The sequence below is a fragment of the Macrobrachium nipponense genome, chromosome 1 (genome assembly GCF_015104395.2).
Source record: "Macrobrachium nipponense isolate FS-2020 chromosome 1, ASM1510439v2, whole genome shotgun sequence".
Lineage (NCBI taxonomy): Eukaryota > Metazoa > Arthropoda > Malacostraca > Decapoda > Palaemonidae > Macrobrachium > Macrobrachium nipponense.
Genome location: NC_087200.1, coordinates 63,126,520 through 63,152,299, shown reverse-complemented (window position 1 = coordinate 63,152,299; position 25,780 = coordinate 63,126,520). Strand labels below are relative to the sequence as shown.

The 25,780-nt window shown below is 47.7% G+C and overlaps 1 protein-coding gene across 4 annotated transcripts in view; it reads left to right on the top strand.

Moving 5' to 3' along the window:
* The window catches only part of LOC135219355 (NAD kinase 2, mitochondrial-like), a gene marked incomplete at its 3' end in the record, with an annotated part of 495,179 nt that overhangs the window by 10,553 nt on the left and 458,846 nt on the right, over positions 1 to 25,780 (top strand). For 2 of the 4 annotated variants that reach the window (XM_064256044.1, XM_064256046.1), the window contains 2 exon segments: positions 21,692 to 21,912; positions 22,744 to 22,896. In XM_064256044.1, coding sequence (XP_064112114.1) covers positions 21,692 to 21,912; positions 22,744 to 22,896 — 374 coding nt within the window. 4 annotated transcript variants of the gene reach the window in all.

The following is a 25,780-nucleotide window of genomic DNA, read 5'->3' as shown; positions in this document are numbered from 1 at the left end:
ATCGACAGAGTGTGTGAGGATAGATTCCATTGAATGCCTAGCCACTGAAAGTTTGACTCTGGGGTGAGTCTGGACTTGGATCTGTTTATCTTGAATCCTATATTTCTAGGAATTGGATCATTCTTTCAGTGTGGCCTTGTTGCATTCTTCGACTGATGGGGCCCAGATCAACCAATCGTCGAGATACGCTACTACCATAATCCCTTGAGCTCTGAGCTGTTGCACTACTACTTCCGCTAGCTTCGTGAACACCCTGGGTGCCACGTTGAGCCCGAACGGGACTACCTTGAAGGAGAACGTCTGGTCTCCTATCGTTGAATCCCAGAATACGGACGGAAGTGTCTTGCAATAGGGATATGAGAGTAGGCGTCTGTAAGATCGATAGAGGTGGTGACGGCCCCACGGGAAGTAAGGTCCGCACCTGTGAGATCGTGAGCATCTTGAACTTGTCGCAGCGGATGGCTAAGTTTAAGCGGGACAAGTCTAAGATTACCCTTCTTTTGTTTGAGCCTTTCTTTGGGACGCTGAATAAGCGACCTTGAAATTTTAATCTCTTGACTTTGACTATAGCTCCTTTCTGAAGGAGGTCCTCTGCGTACTCTGTCAATTCGTTGGAAGGAAGTTGACGGAAAGGTCTGGCTGGAGGTGGGTTCGTCACCAGCTCCAACCCAGCCCTTTTGACACTATGCTCTGAGCCCACTGGCTGAAGTTCCACCGGTGGCGAAAGTTGAAACAGCCTCCCTCCTACCTGAAGTTCCTCATTGGTTCTGGTAACCCCCTCGACCTCCTCTGAAGTGCTTTCCCTATTGAAGGGGCCTCCCGATCCTCTCCCACGAAAGGACCGCTTACCTCTGCCTCCCTTGTTCGAGCGTCATACTTCTGAGAAGCTTGACTCTCGAAGGCTGGATTGTAAGCTGGAGAGATGGCGTATGAGGTGGAGGGTTGAGGCTGAGGGGATATCACATAAATAGGCTGTGATTGACCTTTAGACGTGGAGGGCTGAGCTGTCTGCACTAACGGTACTGTAGGAACTTGTTGAGGGAAGCGCGGCTGCTTCTTTTGGTAAGGTTGAAACGTCTAGGCTTCCTTTGTCCTTACCTTTTGGTGTCAAGTCTTGCTTCTCCTAGCCGTAAGACCCCAACGGTCCTTAAGGCTTTGGTTCAACCTCGTAGCCTCTGCTTGTACTTCCTTTACCATAGCCTCTGGGAAGAGATCTGCGCCCCAGATGTTAGAAGAAAGTAACCTATTCGGTTCATGCCGAATGGTTGCCTCTAGCATACATGCTTTCCTGCAATTTGTTTCTAGCAGTGGCAAACTCGAACATGTCTGACTGCACCGTTTGAGTCAGGGCTTTTGGTCATAAGCTTAAAAATTGTTCTGAACCATAAGCCATGGTTGCTACCTCGACAATAGCCATCAGGTTGATTGACCTGGCTAGTCGTGTTTTCGAGTCAAACTCCGCTTGAATAAGACTATCCGGGAGCCTGGGCAGCTTTTCACCAAACTGCTCCATAGCACAGTCAGGTTTGAGTTTGCCAGCTGTGAAAGTGTTAGGCAAGTCCTCCATAAACTCCTCCAATTGACGGGAGCAACGGAGAAGTGGGGTCTGCTTCGTTTCAGCTGAGGCATGGGTTCCCCTTCTGAGCTGCTTGAGATGGTCGACCCAAATCGCTATCTTGGTAAGGAAAGGGAGCGGGGTACCTTCGTCCATCGTGAAAATGGTAAAGGGACTTTTGAATGGTTGGATCTTGGTATTCGAACAGTCCATGTCGTCTAGACATCTAAGCCATTCTCGTTGGGCCTGGTCCCGAGAATAGGACTGTCTCCTTTGGTACCCTGTCATCTCTAACCATAGCCGAAGGCGTGAGCCTAGCGTAGCCTATGAAGGGAGGCTGTAGGCCTTCCGCCGGGTAGAACTCGAAGTCCTCTATTCTTCGAGTTCCAAACTCCGGTATGGAGATGAGACCATCTTGGAAGGGAGCATATGACGCTACTCTCCAAGGATTGTTCATGGAGAAAGCGGGCAGCGAGTCATACGGGGGAAGCTGAGATCCACTAGTATTAGAGGTTGAGGGAGAGGCAAGAGGGGCTTCTCTTAGGCCGGCTATAATAGTATCCTGAGAAGTTATCCTATCCGACAGGCGAGATATCATATGTTCCATACTCGTCTTAAGGGAGCCTACCAAGTCGCCCACCTGTTGCAACAGGCCAGCATTGGTGTCCAGAGCCGGAGCTGTCTGCGGAGGTGGAGGGGAGACTCTGAATAGGCACCAAAGGTAGTGGAACTGGGTGATACTGCCGGGGTGCGGGATTTCTCCTTAGGCTTACTCTTTGAGGACTTTGAGCCGGAGCTAGACCCTTTAGACCTGTCTGGGCCGGGATTACGAGCCGGAGACTTACGCGAAGAAGAAGACGAGGACGTCTTCTTCGAGGACGATGACGTCTTAGTCAAGGTCATATGCTTAGACTTGATCTTAGGCCTAACCGAAGCTCTGGAGGAGCCTCTGGAGGATATAACTCATCACCCGGTAAAGCCTGGGAAGGATGGTGAAGTTGCAGGGGTAGAAGAAACAGTCACTCCCAAGGGGGACCCTTGGGTACCTGCATTACTTACCTCGACCAACAGGTCGTCTATACCTACCATAGGTTCAACATTTATATCCAGGGTTGCGACAGTCCGTGTGTGGAGATATCCTGGTCTTGTTCAGTCAAGGAGGCCGCCAGCTGTTGTTGGATAAAGGCAATAGAGGGGGTCCGCCTCTACCGGGTCGACGTACCCGGTCGCCTTGCCTCCGGGGAAGATTAACAAAGCTAAACGCTTCTCCAGTATGTAGGGCTGACCCTTGGCGGCGTTCTTGCCAAAACCTCGACCCAGGCCCGCAGGGTAGCCAATGCCGTATCTCTTACTGCCGGAGCCTGTAAGAGAGGATATATTTTAGATTTAAGAACCACTTAAAAACTAAAACTTAGGATATAACTTAAACTAGATGCCTTAAGTTAAAGTAATGATGAAAACTTAAGAAGTGTAAAGAAGCGGAGCGGCATGCGGAGATGGAATACTTACGTCTTCCAAAAGCTGCTCACCGATCGTAACATATGGTACACGTCTCATGGGTACCAGACCTGGATGTCCCCGTGCGGAGTCGCGCATGGAGCATGGGACCGGCAAACTTCGTGTCCACAGGGGTCCTGAAGTGTAGCGGAACATCCCGGATGCTCACAGTTGGTGGCCTGTAAGTGTGGGAAGACACATGAGTATCTTAAAGGGGTTAACACTTACAGACTAAGGACAAAAGAACTCCGTTACGTGGCGGAGCTCGGAAAAAATTGGGCATAACCCCTCCCTGCATTGCCTGAATAGGCTATATCCCGGAGAGATCCGGTAAATACTAAGGGAGGGGTGGGGATGGTTTAAGAAACTTAAGATAAACTTAAAGATAACTTAAACCTACATGCAAGTAACCGGACTAGGTCCAGTGAAGCGGAGTGTAGTAACTCAGCAATACGTACGGTTAGTAAAGACCTATTGTATGCTCCGGTCCAACTATGGTGGACTATACCCTTCCGCTGGATACCAGGACTCCGATAGGGAGGAGCTCTAGTAAGGAAGGGAAGGGCCGAGATGACATACAGACTCGCGCTAACCCGGAGCGACAAGGAAGTAACGGAGGGGGGGAAGGCCAGAGCCCCCCACAACGTACCACCCGGCCGAGCCGAGAAGCGGAGAGGTCGGAACCAGTCAGGGACTGTCGGACTCCCAGGCCCCTCCGGTGGAGGGGAAGGGGGAGGCAGGCTCGGGCATGCTGGGGCGAGCAAGGACAGACCGACCACCCCCGCCCGACTCTATGGGAGAGCGGGAGAGGGGGAAGGGGGACTGGCAGGCGCCTGGCTGACTCGTGATCACGTAGTGACCACGAGGCGGTAAACTAAGATACGGTAACCAAGCCTAGGCCAACCAACTGATCAGAGAGAAGCTATCGGGAAGCAACCAGAACTGAAAAGCGGTAGCATATAGGCCCATAGGGCGAAAACCAACTGATCAGAGAGAAGCTATGAGGAAGCGACCGAACTGATCAACGGTAGACTAGGCTCTACGAGCCAGGACCTAGGCTAAGCCAGACGCCAACTAACCTAACAACACAAAACATAAAAATATAATATATAATAAAATGAAAGAAAGAAGGTAAAATAGCAGGAGAAAAAATCCAGGAGTGTGCGACTAGCCCGAAGGCAAGTCTACCACTCAAAGCTAGTCAGGGGCCGATACAAAGAACCTGGACTAGGGTCTGGATAGAAAAAGCCTACATAAGGTGAAATACATACATGTATAACAACTTGAGTAGACGTAATAACGCGGATAATCAAAATAGAGCGTAAAATAATAAGGGATGTTCTAGGTATGGGAGACCAAGAACGAACCCAACATGCGGCAGGACCATGCTGCCATGCTTTCCAGCCCCCGAGAACGTATCTATACCTAAAAAACGGCAAATACCGTCTCGGGACGAAAAAACTCGCTAACCGTAAATACTGAGTACTTAACTTAGCTGCTGCGATAGCTGCACGCTCCATTATAGTAAAAATCCACGAAAGGGCACAAAAAAACACAGAGAGAAAATTAGCACGTGTGGCTCCTGGCGCTAACTTTTAAAGGATGGCCACTAGAGGCGCAGCAGTCGCAAGCATGGGATGGTGTAGTAGTAGTACGAGCTGCTGCCTCTGTGGGACGGCTCCCCTCTTGGAGGGTTTTGTAGTGGGAGATTTCTATTGGCATTTGGCTCGTGGTAGTGGTCTCACTCGCCTAGTGTTCATACCGACACCCTCCTAGAGGGTGAGCGAGTCAGTCATACTGACCTTTTTCTTTATTTTATTTATTCTCTGGTATGTGTTAGTACATTTACCCTAGAAATAATAGATTAAAGGATATTTCGCGCAAGCGACACGAGCCAATCGCCCAGAAATAGATTTTTCCTTACGTCAAAATCCTTTTATTAAAATGAAGTTTTATTGTATACTTACCGAACAATTATGATTATACCCACCCTCCTCCCCTTAGGTGGACGGACGGGCAGAAAGAATTGGATTCACCTGGGCAGTTGTACCTGGTTCTCCCGCGAGTGGAGGGAGATGACGTCATCACCACCAGTGTTGGCGACGCCGACGCGCTAAATTTGAATTTAGTATCCTGCCGCTCGTGGAAATCACGGCTCTATAATTGTTCGGTAAGTATACAATAAAACTTCATTTTAATAATGAAAATTTCATTTCAGTTCAAACCATGACCCTGGAATAAAAGTTTTCATAACTTTCACTAATACCAGGTATAGGCACAAAGTTGTTTATTTTATTGCGCTGATTACAACTGCAATCTTGAGTAAGGTCAATAAATGTTACATATATACACTAACATTGTTCAAATAAGTGGTGGGAAGGCTGGGAAAGATGTTGGATTGTCTGTGGTTAGAATGGCCTGTCACGTGACTGCCGCTATATTGGATTTCAAAACTGCCTTGAAAACATATTTTACGAAGAGCTCACATGCTTATTTTAGTTCGTATGGGCTTTCATATGTCACATTATGTTGGCGAAACTTCAATCTTTTGAATGATATGCTTAAAGATGTAATTGTATTCTTGTTTCACCAATTAAATATTGAGTGAATAAGGCCGAGCCACGCGATAACGATGGATCGACTGTGGTTGTTTACCCTAAGCATGTGAAGACTTCACAAATTATGTGTTCAAGGCAATTTTTAAATGAAAAATAGCGTGGTATGGTTGTGAGTGCAATTCGGTTCTACAATTGCGGCCACATCCTTCCCAGCCGTTCTTGACATGAAAGTAAAGGTATAGGCCTGATGGAATGGGGCAGGGTAAGGAAGACCTGGCCTGACTCCGTTGGCACTGGAGACGTTCAATCTAGTCAACTAAGATTGAGTCTCAAGCCTATTTTTGCTTCCCACCAGGGATAGATGTGACAAATCAAGAAGGTCAAACAAGGCGAGGGAGCTAGTGATAACATGGTACCTCGGTTCTGAATACCCGGCGGAGTAGGTTATCCGCCGTAGTAAATGAGCCTGAAGTATATAATAAGATAAGATATCTTACTAGTCATAACTAATACATGCGCGTAACTAACTGTTCCAACCATGGTGGATCGTTCCCTGCGTCAGGTCCTCTTACACCTAGCTATTCTACCCCGGGTCCGGCTTCGTAAGAACAGATCAGGGAAATCGGTAAAACCTTAGCCTGAGTCTGGTCGAGTAAAGGATCATAGCTATTCGTATAGCCAATACCTTGGAGCCGGAGTCCTGGTCCTGCCGGAGCAGGAGGAAAGGTCTGGTGAAGTAGGACCGTGGATGGGGGACGTGACTATAGTGGCCCGGAGAGCGCACTGTCCCGACGAGCCAGGTGGCCAACCAAGGCTTGCCCGAGCGGGCACTTCCCTACCACCCATACTGAGCATGATACGGTGGACCTACCCCCTGACCGTACTCCCCCCCCCCCCCTTATTCGAGAGGCTCAGGTCGGCTACCTGGAGTAGTGTGAGGCGAGCCGCGTTCCCCCACCGAGGTGGGTGCAGGGGGAGGGAGGTTGACTAGAGGGGTGGCCCACACGCGATGAGTTGGAGACCTTACCAGCCAGATGTACAACCACGCGGTAGGTCATGGCCCAACTGATCAGGAGCAGTAGGCCTTTAGGCCTACTAACACATGCAAAACGTGCAACATAACACAATATCTGTATCATTCGGATAATGATAATAAAAATACATATATAGTCCTTACGCGGGGGAGACGTGAGAGGGAAGGGAAGGGAGATGGAGAGAGAGAGAGAAAGCAATGAGTCCTCTCGAGCGGCTGGCCTAACCCTCGCAAATCGAAATGATCTGAACAGGTTAGCCAGGAAGGCTCTGAGCAGCTACCCTAGCTTGCCAAATGGAATTCTATAACCGATATGACCAGGAAGACCAGGGTGGCTCATGGACCGTCATTTATAGGCTATGGTAAGGGCCAAGGCTCTTCCGTATACTGACAAAGAAGTCTCTTATTAAAGAGACTAATATACTAAGTAGAATATAATACACCATCTAGATAAATTAATGGTTGGAAGACCAACCTAACAGATGTATAATAGGACTACCAGGTCTATGCTACTTTCCGAGAGCATGCGGCTGGGCTTGGTAGGCTAGTATCCCCCGCGATTGGACATAAAATTAACGTCAGGATTAAAAATGCAAAACATCTATAAATAATATCTGAGGAACTGCTAATCTATCCAAAAGAGGCGACTCCAATTAGTATGGGAGACCAATTGGGTGCCGACATGAGCGTAAATATACGTGGGTAGCGATGCGCGAAATGCCTGCTGGGGAGCGGCGTCATGCGGGCTCCCGCTCATACATATAACCAAAATAAACACGTTTATAAAGCCCATCGTTACCTTAAAACATGATCAAACATTAATTGCAGTACTCAACTTAGATGCAGCAGTTTTCTGACGTTCAGCCATGATAATAAAGGGTGAATTCACAAAGAATAACACAGCGCAAAAACACAACACATGTGGCTTTAGCAGTGCTATCGAAAGGAATGGTAAACAAGACGCTAGTTGTAGCAGTGGTGGGCGGTAGATGGCCTAGAACGGCTCCTCTGTAGACGAGGGATATTGAGAAAGGAAGAGACTAAATGGCAGGGGACCTCTGATAGTGGTTACATACGCCCCAGTTTCCATACTGACACCCTAGATAAGGGTGAGCGAGCCAGGAAACTCTGGCATAACCATATAGCTTTTTTCTCTAGTATATTTAGCAATATTTATACCTTAGAAGTGAGTGCTATAGGAATCATTTCACGGAGCGACACAGGTTAGGCCCAGAAATATGCTTTTGTGGGTCTTGTGTAATCAGATGCTTTGTAAATTATTTGTTCATCAAGTATATTGGTTAAGTTTAAAGACTTTTATTCTATACTAGTCTTTGGAAGTGTAACTTCTAATGACGTTGATATTGGCAGCAGGCTATGAAGAAATCATGACTGTTGTATTCCCATATGATTGTGGCCATCTCTTCAAAAAAATGTCAGTTTAGTGTGCTGCCTGCTGTCTATATTTTTTTTCTTTTACCATTATTTAATGCTAAATGCTTTTGAGAATCAACCAGTGACATAATTCCATTTATGTTTTGCTCACCAGGTTATACATAGTAAATTTATTTTCATAGAATTTTGACTATGAAAAGTCATGGACTTGACTATTAAGTTCACGTTAATCGTGTACCACTACTCATCATCTTTAAGAATTTTATAAGACTAGTTTAAGAAATTATAGCATTTTTTAATATTATGGTGTATTTGAACTCTGTGAAACAACCTAAATGTCAAAAATAATGTATCTTCAAGAAACAATATCATCTTTGGATGTTTGCAGGTTCTGAAAACTATAAAACTTCAAGTATAATGATTTGAGGTCTATAATAAAGGTTTTCTGTCAGTTTCTCTTGTGATTCTGATAAATTTGGCATTCAGCTTCTTGAGAAGGCTTTGATTAACCTTTGTTCCTATACGTTATACAAACCCTCGACCCTTTACATTGGGAATTACTTTCAGCAAAGGTTGGAAATTGTCCGTTAAACTTTCAAACAGTTTACTTCTCTGCCTGACTGCTGTTGAATTTATTTTTCACCTTTCCCTGTGAGGTCTTTCTGATGTTGGATGTTATTTGTGATTATTTGTGTGTGTGTTAATTTTGATACATAATATGCAAACCTACGAATCTGCTAGGATACGGAAATCCCCCTTCTCCCAGTGCGTATGCATAGGAGTTGGAGGGAAAAGATGCTGTAATTTCCTTGTAGACCCTCATGCCCTTTGGGATAAATACCTTGGGAATGAGTGCTGAAGACAGTGACTGCCTTGTCCACTAGGCAGTAGCGAAGACCTCAGGGTCTATGCATTCTACTGCAGCTAGACCCCTCCGCCCCTAAGAAACCTCAGTCTTTGAAGGGAGTGCGACAAAGTACCCAGCCTTCTTCTTTCACCTCAAAGGAAGTGCAGTTGCACTCCTTTCAGCCCTCTTTCCCTTCGGGGAATGAAGGTAAGGGAAAGAAGAAGGGGAAATGCTAGGGGTGGCATTCCCCTCCAGCTGCTGCCACTGGTGGGGGTGTACCTCTCGAGCCATTTTTCAACATGGCAGTGATATGGAGTTGCGACCTGGGTAGTAGATGTCCTTCAGGAGGGATATCTACTCTCCTTTGAGTTGAGGCCACCTCACCAACTTTCCGTTCCCTCACCAAACTTATATCCCTGGTTCAACCAAGGATCTGGCACTGAAACAAGTGCAAAACACGCTGAGCAAAGGAGCTGTGGAAGTCGTGCGAGATCAATCCAGGAGTTTCTACAGTCGAGTCTTCCTTGTAGAGAAGGCCTTGGGGGCCTGCAGGTTGACAGAAACAGTACAGTCTGTGCTCACTCGATCAGGGAGAATGACTTCATGCTTTCGAAAGATCTGAAGGATGCGTATTTCCAGATACCCATTCGTCAGTCTTCCTGAAAGTACCCTCGCTTTATCCTTGAGGGGACAGTGTTCCAATTCAGGGCACTTTGTTTCGGGCTCTTAACCGCTCCCCAGGTGTTTACTCAAGTCTTCACCCTCGTTTCAGCTTGGGCGTATTCGGTAGGGATATATCTTTTGAGGTATATCTCAATGATTGGTTAGTTCTGGCAAGCTCCCACTCATAGTTGCTACAGGACATGGCTTGTTTCCTCGAATTTTGTCGCAAGCTATGGATCATGATAAATTTTGAGAAGTCATATCTCATTCCCAAGCAGAGGATAAAGTATTTGGACATGCTGATAGATACCTTAGCAGCATGAGTCTTTCCTGCGATTTACGTATCAGTAGGTTCAGGAGGGCAGCACAGCTGTTCCTGTCTCATCAGGAGCAGTCAGCTCAGCAGTGGCAAGTCATGATTGGTCACCTATCTTCCTTGGAGAAGCTGATCCCTAATGGGCAGCTTCACCTTCGGTCACAGGCTTGAGACCCTCAGCCCTTTTCCATCCCTCTCTCAGAGGAGGTGAGAGAGAATTTAGCCTGGCGGCTCGATGACAGGAACCACTTATTAAGACATGCTTCTACTCTCAGACTGAGGGGTGGGGCACACACCTGGAGAAGCTACTGACTGCAGGATTTTGGAACTAACACAACAAGCACCTTCACATCAATACCCTGGAACTCAAGTAGCCCTTCCTAGCCCTCCAAGAATTCCAGGATCAAGTGATGGGACACTCTGTGGTGTTGAGTGATAACACCATAGTACGTAGTGGCATATACATATCAACTAGCAGGGGGTCTTGTATCTCTCCCTCTTCACCAGTTGGCAGTGCAGGTGCATGAGTGGGTGGCAGCTCACTCAGTTCAGCTGTCAGCCAGGTACATTCCAGGTAAGAGGAATGTAGTGGCAGACAAGCTTCACCGCCATAATCAGGTGATAGACAGTGGTGCCTTCACACAATCATGGTGTAAAGGTTGTTCGACCTATTGGGGCGTCCTGTTGTAGACTTGTTTGCCACCCAGCACAACAGGAAACTACAGGTCTTTTGTTCCGTAGTTACAGACCCATGGGCTGCTGCAGAGGACATGTTCCAACACCCATGGGACAACCTCGACATGTATGCCTTTCCTCCGTTCTGCCCTGCTGATCACCCTGAATCTTCAGATGATTCTGGCGGCTCCCAAATGGACTCAGGCCGTTTGGTATCCCAACCTGATAGCTTTTCTCTCTCTGAGGCACTGAGAGAAATTCCTCCCTGTAACAACCTTCTATGTCAACCGCTCATAGAGCAGTACACAGCTGGAGGTATCTACCATCTCTTGTGAGTGAGGCTTTTCTCGCCGAGTAGCAACAGAGATGGCAGGATACCTCAGATAGTCCTCTGCAGCAGCATACCAGGGAAAGTGTGCCATCTTATGTGGTTAGTGTTGTAGATGGGGTTTCTCTCCAGTCAGAGCTACTCTTCAGCAGGTCACGGACTTCTTAGTCTTTTTTCGCTGAGAGAAGCACGGACTTCTTAGTCTTTTTTCGCTGAGAGAAGCTCCTCTCAGTCTCTGCAGTTAAAGGATACAGGTCTACCTTGGGCCTAGTCCTAAAACTGAGAGGCGTGGATATTCCTTCTTCTTTAGAAATATTTCTGCTTATGAGGATCTTCAAGAGGTCTTACCCACCCAGGGAACTCAGGCCTCCTGAGTGGGATGCGACTCTTATACTAAGGAGCCTGGCTTGTCCACCTAATGACGTTACGGGGTTGGTCATTTTGTATTCCTCCGCCAATGGCGTCTGCTTCCCCTTCGGATCGAGAGGAAGCCGTGACGTCATCACCACTTGTGACGTCACTTCCATTGTTGACGTCACTCCCAGTCGTCTCCTCTGTGCTGCCTCACTCAGCTGTGACGTCATCTCTGCCACCCAGTTCACTGCATCTCCCTTCCATGTCATCGGAGCTTTCTCTTGCTGATCCATCTGAGGCTTTATGCCAGGTGGTTCTTAAGAGGTTGGACTCTGTTTTGGATGATAAGTTGGCTGCCATGTTGGCTGGGAGGACTGGAAGGAAATGTGTTGCATCGTCCCTGGTTCCTGCGAAGAGATCGCATAAGGAACCAGTCCTGTCTTCCTCTCCTTCTTCCCCCTCTCCGCCGTGTCAGCATATCAAGCATTGGAAGGCTAGGGACTTTTCTCTTTCTTCACCTACGAGGGAGGAACAACGTGGCCGTGATCTCGAGAGTGTAAGTGTATTTTACCTTGTGCAATGTGCAGTGGCTGCTTCGCCTTCTGCATTGAATTGCAAGTGTGTTGCAACCTCTCCCATTCGTGCATGTCATGAGCGTATTGCAACCTCCCCCGTCCTGGGCCTATCAAGGCGCCTGTCAAGAGGTCAAAGGTTGTGAGTGCAGAGTTAGTGCAGCAGGAGTGTTTGCCTGCCCCTCTTCCTGGTGCTTCCAGGAGTTTAACTGTGGTGGATTCTCTTTCGATCTCAAGTGTTCGGGATTTCTCTCCAACTCATGTTCGTGTCTGCCCCGCCCGTGCCCGTTCTTGGCCATGTTAAATAGTCATCTGTAGGAAGAGTGCATAGTAATGTTCCTAGTGTTGTAGTTGGTTCGCCGCAGGAGTCGGCGCGTGGACCCAGCCTAGACATGTTAGTTGGTGTTTCGGGCTGTTTGGCTGCTGTTCCTTCCGTTAATTTAAATGAGAAAGGTGCCTTAGAGGAGCCTACACACCCTTCTCGTTGTTGGTCTCCATTGCCGGAGCAGGAGGAGGGAGACACGCAAGAGTTTTTTTCTTCCTTTTCAGAAGTTGTCGATCTCATTCGTGGGTTCAACAATTTGGAAAGTAGAACTCAGGCTCAGTCATCTTAAACTCCTTCCTGCTCGGAAGCCTTGCTGGGAGCGACGCTGGATCCCAAATCATCTTTTCAGCTTCCCTTGTCGGGACATGTCCAGTTGGTCTTGCATAAGGTTAACACCTCTGTTTCAGATCGGGACAGTTTGCTTTGCTCTAGGGGCTCTGCCAAGCTACTACCCCCGCCTCTCATTAGACATAGGGAGTACTATGCTACAAACTGCCTTTTTGATGTCGCGTCATCTTTACCCGAACGTCATTCGTCTGAAGCCGGGACTGATTTTTGAGCAGGTGAGGTCGGTGGCTCCGTCTGTGTCTCCACAGGATGCCTCAGCATTGGAATCTACAGTAGCCTCCATGTTGCAGACAGTTTCTTGGCTGGACTTCCCTCCGTTTTGTTTGATCCGTCAAGTTCTGAAGAGGCTGATGAGTCACAGGGCAGATCTGCTGTCGTTGTTGTCAGAGGTTCTGAGGGAAATTCCCCCTTGGCGGCATCTCCTGTACCAGCCGCATGCAGAAAGGTTCCACCAGTCAGTAGAATCCCTGTCTTCACAGTTGGAGGCTATCAAGTATCTCCTCTGAACGAGAGGCTTTTCTCAGAGAACAGCAGGGCATATGTCCAACAGTCTCAGAAAGTTGACCTTTACGGTTTACCAAAGCAAATGGGTGATCTACTGTGATTGGTGTTGTAAAGGGGGTTTTTCTCCACTCGCAACCTCTATGCAGCGAATAGCAGACTTTTTAACCTTCTTCAGAGACGAGAAATGTTTGTCTGTTTCTGCCATTAGAGGCTACAAAGCGGCCCTGAGTTTAGTGTTTTGCCTTAGAGGTATCGACATCTCCTCGTCCTGAGAACTTTCCTTGCTAGTTAAGGGGTTTGAGCAATGGATTTCTCCTAGGGAGCAAAAGCCTCCGACGTGGGATGTTTCTCTGGTTCTCAAGAGCTTCACTAAGAGTCCACATGAGCCTTTGCGTCGCTTATCTGACAGGAACGTGACACTCAAGACAGTTTTCCTTCAGTCCTTGGCATCTTCGAAGAGGGTAGGCGAGCTCCACGGTCTGAGCTATGATGTGAAGCACACCAGGGGTTGGTGGTCGTTGTCCTTCGAATTTGTCCTGGAATTTGTGGTCAAGACCCAAAATCCCTCTGTGCACGATGACAGGTTCACTTCATTTTCCATTCCATCACTGAATGCCTTTGTGGGTGATGATGCTCAAGAGCTTTTGTTGTGCCCTGTCCGGGCCCTGCGTTGCTATTTTAGAAGGACACCGCACCTTGGACCCGGCTGCCACAGACTTTTTGTTAGCATAGGACGTACTAAGAAAGAGGTGTCTGAGAACACTATCTGTTTTTAGATACGGGAAGCCATCAGACAGGCATACTTGGCTCTTGATGATTCCACCACCATGTCTGTGCAGGCTAGAGTGCATGACGTTAGGGGTATTGGTCTCTCGGTGGCTTTCAAAAAGAACTTGGCTGTATATAGAGTGCTGAGCGCTGGTACTTGGTTACGCCAGTCCACGTCCACCTCTTTCTGTCTAAAGGATGTTGCCCACAGATCTACGGACACGTTTTCCCTGGGTCCTGTGGTGGCTGCCCAACAGGTTGTGTAACTCATAGTTGCCCTTAAGAGGGCACTTTTATGTCTTACCTAAGATGATTATGTGGATGAGAGAATGAGTGAGTTGGTTGGTCTCCTTCTTTCTCTTGTACCTTTCCTTCTTCCTTCGGGCGGGTTTAGGAATAGACACGTCATTCGCTGGACTGGTCTGATACAATGAGTAAGGTAGTCATACTGGTAGTGTGGTCGCTTAATATACAAATATCAAACCCTCTATCCGGTAGCATATGCTCCACTCCTTGGCAAGGAGGAGCTGGGAGAGTAACAAACCCGGGTGTATTGGTTTGCTATTGGACAGTCAAAGTTTCTCTTTGGTTCCCTATACAATGATTCTCCCTTATATCATTGTACGTCACTCAGTGTCTGAGTGGTTAGATATCAATTTATCTAGCTTCTCAATGGGCTTGAGTCCCTCTCCAGAAGTTATTTCTTCTGGAACTGGACTAGTGGGTAGGCCCCCAGCTGGTTTAGGATGTCTTGTACCTCCCTCCAAGTATGAGTCTATCTTATTGTTAAGACGGAGGGTTTGTTCACGTATGAACATATGACAAATTTTCTAAGACAATTTGTATTTTTCATAGCTACAAACCTGAGGTCTGAACATTATACTTCCCACCTCTAGCCACCCCTCTGTTTGTTAAGACATACTGAGTTGAGATATAAGGACCTGCGATATTATACGCAAAGGTCGGTTGGTATACTTCCCATCCTCGTTGGAGTATCATCGACTGTGATGATATTTCTAAGTTTCTTCAGTATCTTCTTTGGGTATCAAGACGAAGGCGTTTAAAACTCATGTTGGCAAACTTAACAATGTATTTGCGAAAACTACATCTCTTGAGTAGGTGCAAGAAGTTGTTCAGAGAACTTGATTCTAGGAGAGGAAGTAGAAGTCTGAGATACAATACAATTACAAAGTCATAGGAGAGCAAACCTTAGCTCAGCATACGAACATACATACAGATGAACATATGTGACAAAAGTCACATAGCACGGTTTGTGGGTAGAGCGTCAACATGGTTTCTCAAGCGAAAGCATTGTTGACGTTTCACACAACAATGGATATGATGACTACAGGTGTCTACAAATCAGGACGCTGATACAACAACGTCGAGGCTTTGTCAACATTACATTAACAATGTTTATCACACTCCTGCAAGTTCCTATATGACCCCTTGGGTCATTGGTTTAATTAACAACATAGTTTTTATTTTTTATATATGGAATGTCACATACATTCCTCACATATATGTAAACACTTACACATGCGTTGCCAGATCTCACAAGATTCCTTGCTTTCATCTGCGCTTTAACCGGATCCAGCTAGGCGCTAGAAATTATCCAGTTGTTAAGACCTCAGGTTTGTAGCAATGAAAAATACAAATTGTCTTTGAAAATTTGTCATATTTAAAAGATTGAAATATGTTTTTATAATTTTGATGTTTTCATGTATTATAATGGCACAACCTTCTGTGTTCAAAGTGAATTTGCTCCTACACTGTATACAAATCTTCCATCCTTTACTTAGGATAGATTGCAGTGCAGCTGAAACTACTGGCTAATGCATTCTTTTATACCGAGGTAGTTAACTATCAGGCTGGTAGTTACCTGCCCGGCAGTGGGGAAGCACTTTGATTACAGCCAGCAGTGAGGAAAGACCTCTCTCTTTCGCTCTCGCTGTCTTGTTGTCGCTGTCTTGTTGAAATCATTAATCACATTCTTTTTTCTTCTTTCTTTAAGGTAAATGCGTGTATGACTGATGAGGCGGTTATGTGTTCCTGCCCTGGTGTCCCTGGTCGGAGGTGCGGGACTTTCATGTGCAGGATTGACAGAGACCCTCACTCACTTTGTCCTTCTTGCAGAGGGCATTCCTGTATATTGGAATCCCCCTGTTAGAAGTGTCATACCTGGTCGCCTGCCCAGTGGGTTGAGTATTGCTGGCGGCGAAGTAAGAAGAGGAAGAGGGATTTTTCACCTTTGAGTTCTTCCTCGAATACCAAGCGACCCAGACCTGCTTCCTCGTCGAGGACTCGTCCTTCGGGACCTTCGGCGTCTCACTCCTCCAGGAGTGAGTGCATAAGAGCGATGAATTAACTCTTGACCAGCCTTTGAAAGGGCGAGACCTACCTGTTTCCCCTGGTGAAACAGGGAGGCCTGGTCTTTCTAAGGATGTATGTGCCTTGCCTTTCAGCCCATGCTGTTGACGACGCCCTTCATGTTTTGTGGCCTTTGTTGGGACTTCCTGGCCTGCCATCGAAAGAGAGACTTTTGTCGGTGCTCTCCTCTGGGGCTGCGTCTCCCTCCTTAGTCTCTTCAGAGGAGTCAGCCTCATCCTCTCTTGCTGTCAAGAGACACACCCTTCTCTTGGCATTGCAGCCCCCAGAGACCTCCCCTGTGGAGGCTCCACTCGACACTGGCCAGGATTGTCCTCCTATCTGCCCGCCTTCGGGGATGTGGGCCCTGCAGATTCACCTTGTCCCTGGATGGGGTCCTCGGGCTCCTCCTGACGCACCTTCTTCGAGAGCCAGCAGTGACTCTCAGAGTGGCAGTAGAGACTCCTCTCAGAGACGCGCTGATGCGAGCTCTCCTTCGGTACCTGCTGGACCTTTGCTTGTAAGCTCCTCGTCTTTGCGCGATGCTACGGCACGCACAAAGGAGCCTTTGCTGGATACACACTCTTCCTCAGTGCGTGATGCTACAGCACGAGCACAGGAGGCTTTGCTAATTGCACGCGCACAGGAGCCTTCGTTGGAGAGAGGTCGCAGCGACTTTGTCTCTCCCTCTCAGGGTCAACGTGCCAATGAGCATCCCCCTTCTACACCTTTGCTTGGTGCTGCACATCAGGAACACCTTCCTGATGCGCACCATTCATCTGCGTGCCTCGGAGCTCCTGCACAGTGAGCTCCGACAGCACGCGTGAATACGCATGCTTCCTCTAGACAGTGCTCACCTGTAGCGTGCGTTGCCCAATGTGCTGCTTCACCTCTGCCTCATCAGCAGCATAAGCGCTCACCAGTACATGCCACTGCATGTGCACGCCAACACATGTCGCCAGAGCGATCATCTAAACACTCCCGCAGGCGCTCTTGGGCTTGGGCATCATGCACCAGATGCGCTTCTTCTTCAGAGTGCTTCTTTTCTTCTTCCACATACGCTTCAAGATATGCTTTGTCACCTGTAGAGCATCATTGCTCTCTGGCGCGTTCTAACGCGCGCCTTTCTAGGCATTCTCTTGGGTGCCAACGTGCGCACCATTTGCCTATATGCGCTCAGAACCTGTGTGCATGCCCGCACTGGCAGGCACTCCTGCTCCTGGAGAATCACACGCACCTGCCCATTCGGCGCCTCTGCATACTTGGTGCCTAGAGCCTTCTCCCTCCGCCTCTTTCTGTGTTTCATCACAAAAAGCGGAGACGTCTGAGTCCGAGTACCCGTCCTCGGAGCTTCCATTGTCTGCTCCTCCTCCTCCGGAAGTCCCATCTCCACCTTGGGATCCTCATGACGCTGCAACCCAGCCTTCCTGAAGGCAGTCATATCAGCTTTCGCCGTTGAGCAAAGGTCATCGTTCCCCGACTCATCCTCAAGAATGGGGCCGCAAGAGGGCCCTTTCTCCATCGCCTTCTAATGACCTTCCAGTCCCTCTTCCTATTCCTCTTAGGAAGTTGGGAGAGTAGTTATGGGGATTTACCATCCCCAAGCTGCCACGAGTGCTCAACCCCAGGTGAGAGGCGTGTTGGAGGCACATGCATCCCGTGACCCCTCCTTACGAGTCCAAGCCTCCAACCTCTTGGGGTTCTCGGTCTCCTCGGCTCGTTCCCTTGTGAAAAATTACTGCATCTTGTCTATCAAATTCTAACCCAGCCGAGCTCCTCCTGACAGGGCTGCCACAGTGCTTGTGGAGGGGGTTCCATCTCCCCTCTCGCCTCCAGCTTTGCCAGATGCAGATAGGTGTCCTCCAACTCCACCTTCCCCCTTCTCGCAAGGGGCTGTCCAACAGGGGCATGAGGACCTTTGGAAGGCAGCGAAGAATCGAGGGTGATTCAGAGCCTCCAAAGGTTCCTGTGGCTCTGGGGGCCTCGGTTCCTGGACCTTTTGCTGCCCCTCATGAGGATCAACTAGAGACTTGGCTTTCTTTGACCTTGGACATCTTTCATTCACGCCTGGGTGAGTCAATGCAGAGGGAATTGATCTTCCCGATGCAACTAACGATTCAGCTGGCCATCTTCTGGAGCCAGCAGCTCCAGCTGTTCCAAAAGATGCGGCAGCTGAAGCCACCTTCCATAAGATCATTGGTCTCATCCGGAAGGTGAACAGTCGAGGAGAAGCTCCAACTACATCTCCAAAAGGCCGTACGTCGGCAGTCAACCTTCTTTTGCACACCCCACGTGGTGCTCGGTCCCGGTTTGAGCTGCCCTTGTAATCCTTGACAAGGGAGGCTCTGACCAAGGTCAACAAACAGGTTTCAGCGAGGAACGACTTGCTGTGGGCATCTCGGTCCCTCAAACTACTCCCCTCTGCTTTTCAGAAGCAGAGGAAGTATTGTGTGGCCGAGGAGGCTGAGTCTTCACCTTGCCCGTAAACCCTACCATCACATCATTGACGCCTAGAGTTTCACTCCAGGCCCTTCAGCATTGGACCTTGACACTCTTCTTAGGAGATGTCACAGCTTGAACAAACCGTGATGGCAGCTTTGCAAGCAGCTTCATGGTTGGACTTTTGGGGCAGTACGGTGGGTTTTCTTGCCAACTCGAAGACTCCACAGCAGCCTGACAAGCAAACTGACATGGCCTGTCAGCTCCATGACCTTGTTTTGTCAGATGGTAAGGCTATGACCTTGTTTTGTCAGGTGGTAAGGCTATGGAGTTCTTAGTTCACAAGCTTGCCAACCTTTGTGCCAACCCCATTCTGAAGCGCAGAGAAGCCGTCGCATCCAGGCTTGATCAAGTTGTAGATGCTCAGGATGTGACTGACCTGAGGAATGCCTCGCTGTGTGGAGCCACCCTCTTTCCATCGTCGGATGTGAACGAGGTAGTCGGTAACTTCAGGAGAGCGAACCAGGATTCTTTGCTGCATCGCGCAGCATCCTTCTGTCAGCCTCAGCCTCCTGGTACTTCTGCTCGATGTCCTGGCTCTCCAACTAGGAGGGCTTCTCACCTTCCTGCCAGGGCTGATCCCTGTCCCACTGCCTCCACCGCTCAGCGGCCGAGGAGTCAGCAGCCCTTTTCGACCAGAGGTGGTCAAGGGCAAGGCAAATGTGGCAAGAGGGGGATGCCTGCAAACCAGATGGACGAGGTGGCAGAACCACGAGTTGGAGGATTGTACGCTGACCGTCCTCTGCCACGGGTATCGCGTCCCGTTCATCAACTCTCCCCCTCCTCTGATTCGACCCCCGAAGATGTAATCATCCTATCGCCTGGGATTGACGAAGGATCTCGCACTTCAGGCGGAATTTCCAGGGCATGCTGGGGAAGATCGCTCTCGAGGTTCTCGACGAGTCTCTCGTCTTTTTCAGTCGACTCTTTCTTGTAAAGAAGGCGTGTGGAAGCTGGAGACCGGTCATTGACCTCTCAGCCCTGAAAGAGTTTGTTCAGCAAACCCCATTCAGGGTGGAGACCCCTAGCATGGTTAGACAGGCCATTCATCCTCTGGACCACATGTAATGATCGACCTTAAAGACGCATACTTCCAGATCCCAATCCATCCGTTGTCCAGGAAGTATCTTCATATTGTCGCGAACAGTGTGTTCCAATTCAAGGTCCTATGTTTTTGTCTCTCCACAGCTCTGCAAGTCTTCACTCGGGTGTTCACCCTTGTGTTGACGTGGGCTCATCGCCAGGGCATTCGTCTATTGCGTTATCTAACGATTGGCTAATACTGGCGCCCTCGGTGGAGCTTCTTTGTCTCCACCGAGACAGGGTTATAGCATTTTGTCACGATCTGGGGATCATTGTGAACCGCAAGAAGTCCTCTCTGGAGCCTTCTCAGCGACTGTTGTATCTCGGTATGATCCTCGACATTGTTGCAGGGAAAGCCTTTCTGATACCGGAAAGACTTGAATGCATCCAAGGTGTCGCTCTACCCTTCCTTCGACAGTTCCAGCTGCCAGCACATCAGTGGCAACAGTTGCTGGGACATCTGGCCTTGCTGGAACGCCTTGTTCCAAACAGTCAGATACACCTTCGATCTTTTCAGTGGGGTCTGAAGAATCATTGGTCACAAAGTTTGGATTCTCCTAACAACGTAGTCCCAGTGGAGGAGAACATACACTCTGATCTCAAGTGGTGCCTGGACGACGCAAACCTGTTGAGGGGCTCCCCTCTCCAGTCTCGTCTACCCGATCTGTTCCTGTTTATGGATGCATCCAAGGAAGGATGGGGTGTGCACTTACTGCAACACATGGCTTTCAGCCTGTGGTCCGACCAGGAATGTCGAGATCATATCAATGTGCTGGAACTTCGAGCTGCCTTCCTGGCACTCCAGCACTTCAGCTCTCTTCTGACAGGTCGCTCGGTGGCACTGATGAGTGACAGCACCACCGTAGTGGCATACGTGAACCGTCAAGGCGGTACTGTGTCTCTGCAGCTATGGCAACTATCAGTGCAGATTCATGAATGGGCAGCTCTCAACTCGGTAGGGTTGACAGCTTGTTTCATTCCAGGAAAACGGAACATCATGGCTCCTCGGATAGTGAACAAAGTCTTGACTTTGTGGGGTTTCCCAACGATAGACCTGTTCGCTACTCCTCTAAATCGGAAGTTGCTGATTTACTACTCTCCAATTCCGGATCCGGTGGCGGCGTTCGAGGACGCGTTCCAGCACCCCTGGGACAGCCTCGATGTCTATGCTTTTCCGCTATTTTGCCTGATCAGGCAGGTGTTGAATCGTGTGCGATCCACACCTTCCCTGTCCATGATGCTAGTAGTGCCGAAATGACCCCATGTAGAATGGTACCCAGACCTTATACTTCCACTGGTAGAGACTACGAGAGTGCTTCCGCCGCTCCCCGACCTCCTGTGCCAACCACAGGTGAGGATCGTCCACAACGCGGTGAGCTTCTTACATCTTCACGCGTGGAGGTTATCCAGCAGCTCCCCACAGCTGTCAGCCATCAGGTTGCATTTACCATGGCTCACAGGGTGGAGGATCCACGACTCCGAGCTATAAGCCCGGGTCCTGGCATCCCGTTCCATTCTCAGCCAGCGAGACAGGACTTCCATCCCTACCTTAGGATGAGTCTCCTAAGTAAAGGATGGAAGGTTTGTATACGGTGTAGGAACAAATGACATTTTTTAAAGTAAAATGTATTTTTCCCTAACCATACAAACCTGGAGTCCTTTACTTGTATGGTCCCGCCAAACACCCACCCCCTTGATATTAGGGGCCATCATCAAAGTCCTGGCTGTAATCAAAGTGACTACTCAGTGAGCCCGTGGGAAGGGGGTGCTTCCCCACCGCCGGGCAGGTAACTATCGGCCCAGTAGTTAACTACCTCGCTATAAAAGAATGTATTAGCTGGTAGTTTCAGCTATGCTGCAATCTATCTTAAGTAAAGTTCTCCAGGTTTGTATGGTTAGAGAAAAATACATTTCATTTTCAAAATTGTCATTTTTATAGATTTTTCCTATTTCTCTCACAGCAGCTTCAGTTACAGTAACTTCTCTATATTTTCCTCCATTTAGGCTGTTTGTGTGTTTGTCGAAGGAAATTTTCAGTTGACTTCGTACCAAACTTAGATCCATCGAACTTCAAGCCACAAAAAGTTTTAATTCTTACAAAACTTTCAAGATATGAATTTGAGAAGAGACGTCATCCAGAGCTCACTGAGAGAGAATTGGAGACCCGACTGAGAAGCAGAGGCTCTGATTACAATATGTTGTTGTATCATCACTACATTCATAAGGTACTACAGTAAATGGCACATTTGAATATTTTAAGTTTTATCATTCTTGAGTGTGATATGGATACAGGATATATGCATGTAGTTTATGGAATGTAAAGTAACATTAACAGATAAAACTTTTTGTGTAGATGTCTTAAATATAATCAACAACAGTTGTGAAGTTTTTGGAAACAAATCAGGGAAAGAAATTTTATCCTCCATATTTGCACTGAAGCCAATTAAATTTTTTTTAAAAGCTGTAGTTAAGTAAGTACAGCGGTCCCCCCCGTATTCGTGGGGGATGCGTACCAGACCCCCCTGTGAATAGTTAGAACCCGCGAATGTTTGGAACCCCTATAAAAACGCTAAAAACAGCCTATTTTGTTAGTTAAAACTCAAGAAAAACCACTAAAAATTTTCATACTTGGTTTTTTTAATAGTTTGATCACAAAAAGTGCATTTTATGATGAAATTGATAAAAAAACCAGGAATTTGTAGATATTTCTCATAGCAAAATACCGCGAATGTGCGAATTTTCCGCGAATAATGCGGGGAAACGTTCCCGAGAGAAATCCGCGAATGTGTGAGTCCGCGAATCCGGAGAACGCGAATACGGGGGCCCCACTGTACGTACAATATAAAGTTTATAATAAAGGCAAATCCTTTGAGCAATCCCTGTGAGAGCTAAATGAATTTACTCAGTGGTCTGGTTAAACCACTTAATAGTAATGATGGGGTACTAGGAGACACACATGGTGTTTGTGGTCACCATTTTTTGTGATTCCAAAAGCAATGGGGCTGGTACCCCTAGTCATCAGCTTCAGTACATATTTGAACATTTTTCTTTGACAGCCTTTTTCCATGATGGAGCAATGTGGTCAGTGTGTTGTACCATCAGGAATGGGAATTTTTTGGCATCACTCCATTCGAAGAATACCTATTTTAGGCTTAGACCTGTTGAGCATCAAGGAAAAAAATATGGTTTATTTGGAAAGGGGGCCTTCTGTAAGTTTTATGTTGTGCTTCAGTCATAATATGGTCTCCTCAAAATATTTAATTATGTTCTAGGCCTGGTAGCAGACTGGGCTTATTCTAGGCAATATCTGACAAGGAGGGCCATGATAATGAATTATATACCATGAATAGGAAGGATGGTGTAGACGAACCATGAGCCAGACTATGTAGTGCAAGAATATGAGCAGCTCTGATGCTAGAACTTGTTAAATTCCCGGCCATAATCAAGAGAGAGAAAAAACACATCTTCTTGTCTTGATTGAACTTTTCAACTAACTTTTATTACGTCATCAAAGTACATACAAAAGTTACCTCACCAAAAAGACTACACAGTGGCGCCATCTAGTAGCAGGTAAATATATTACAAATAGATGCGCTCATTCAACACCCGCAACTTGATGACATATTACATCTTATTACAACAGATATATTTGTAACATACTTATTTGAAAATAATAAATTACAGAATGTGAACTCTTTTGAAGTCAACGAACAAAATGATTGACCATCATGCTGTCATATAAGTTCCAGCCAAAAACAAATTTGTTGAATTTATCCAATTTAAATTTTGTAGTTGATTTAGTGAACACATCTCCCACCATTTCATCAGTAGGGCAATATTTGAGAACAATTCTTCCTTCATGTATTTCAGTGCAAATGAAATGATACCTAATATTAATGTGTTTTAATCTTTGATGTTTTACAGGATTTTTGGATAATGCAATTGTACCATGGTTATCCTCATAAATAGAACTGGTTCAAACTGACAAGTTAAATCTGAATCTTTCAAAAGTTGCCTAAGATACAAGCCCTCCTGAATGGCCGCAGCCAATGAAATGTATTTTGCTTCACATATTGACAAAGCTACAGTTGTCTGCCTTTTTGACTTCCATGATACTAACAGCCCTTTTCCACTCAAACTGAAACAGTAACCACTAGTGCTATGTCAGTCATCAGGTGATGATGCCCAGTCAGCATGACTGTATCCTACAGTGTGTAACATTTCATTTTTGTACATGAAAACTTACCCAGCAGATATATACTTAGCTATAGACTCGGTCGTCCCAACAGAATTTCAAAACTCGCGGCACACGCGACAGGTAGGTCAGGTGATCCACCATTCCCGCCGCTGGGTGGTAGGATCCGTAACCATTCCCGTTTTCTAAACCAGATTTTCTCTGTCGCCGGGCGGACAACATCTGTTGTGTGTTCCTCCCATTTTGGATTTCTACTCGTTTGCTGAGAATTTGGATTGGTTTATATTGGTGACATATTCTTTTTTCTCTGGCTTGGCATACGCTTATTGTGGACTGTTTTTCGGATTTGATTAGGATTGTTCTTTCACGATGTCGGACGCTAAGGCTTCACCTATGTTTAGGGTGTGTACAATGGAAGATTGTAAGACTAGGCTGCCGAAATCTTCGGTAGACCCTCATAATGTGTGCTCGAAATGTAGAGGTAATGAATGTTCATTTAACAACACCTGTAATGAATGCGAGAAGTTAACAGAGCTTGAATGGAAGAACTTATCTTCTTATGTAAGAAAACTTGAGAGAGATAGGGTTAGGAAAGCTTCCGTTAGATCCTCAAGTAGGTCTTGTTCTCTGGAACAAGAGTTTAATAACTCTCCTGTAACTAACGTTTCTCCCTTAGCCGCAGCTTCTTCTCCCTGTATTGAATCCAAGGATTCTTCCTCTGAAAGGGAAAATGTAAAAGCCTCTATCAAAAAGCTGCAAGCTCAGTTACAAGCTTTGGATAAAGGTAAGAGTGACAGTGATATGTGCAGTGTCCCCAGTGCAGTGGAGGGGGCGTCTGACCGGTTCCACATTGTTCCTAGGCCTAGACCTCTTTCAAACTCCCAGGACCAGGGGAGGAGGAATGTCGACAGCCGCAGGGAGGATGTGGAACATCCCCAACGGTCAGGCGTCCCTTCGGCAGATCCTGATGTAGCGTCCCAGGCTGCCTTGGATAGCCGCAGAAAGGGCATCCTAAGGGAGTGTTTTTCGGCCTCGGATTCATCCTCTCCAGACATGGATGGAGTTCGGCCTCTCAATCGCGCCCTTTGAAAAGAGCCTGGAAGGCGCCTAAAGGAGACGCTGCGGACTCTAGCCCAGAGCGTTTTCCTGAGGACTGGCCTTCAGATCATAAGAAGGCAAGGCAGGAGGAGCCCTCTCTTCAGGACCCCACTAAGAAGTTCCTGATCTGCCTTCAGGAGCAGTTATCCTCTTTGGTAGGCTCCTTTACCAGAGACTCGACAAGGAGGAAAGACGTTTCTCTTCCTGTCAAGAGTTCCACTAACGCCCCTCTTCTGCTAGGAGGGAGCTCTCAGACTCTCCAAGGCGCTTCTCTCCTTATTCCAGAGACTCCTTTGACAGGAGTTTTTCGCCTGATAAGCGATTCCCTTAGCCCTATAGGCGCTCTTCTCCACGGAATAGGCGCCCTTCGCAGGACAGAGTTTTGGAGCCTAACAGAAGCTCCTCAATTCATCGCTCTCCCTTGATTCAGGAAGTGCGTAGCCGCTCCCCTAGGAGATGCCTAGAATCTAGTAGGAGTCACGATCGTTTCAGGCTCAAGGAGCCGGAAGAGAGCCGAGATCAGTTCGGGCGCCAGGAGCCTTCGGGACGTCAGGAGTCGAGCAGGCGCCAGGAGTGGTTCAGGCGCCAGGAGCCTGCGGTTCGACAGGAGTCAAGCAGGCGCCAGGAGTCAGTCAGGCGCAAGGAATCAGTCGGATGCCAGGAGTCAGTCAGGCCCCAGGAGCCAGTCAAGCGCCAGGATTCAGGGCGCCAGGAGTCAGGGCGCCAGGAGCCTCTCAGGCGCCAGGAGCCTCTCAGGCGCCAGGAGTCAGTCAGGCGCCAGGAGCCTAGTGAGCGTCAGA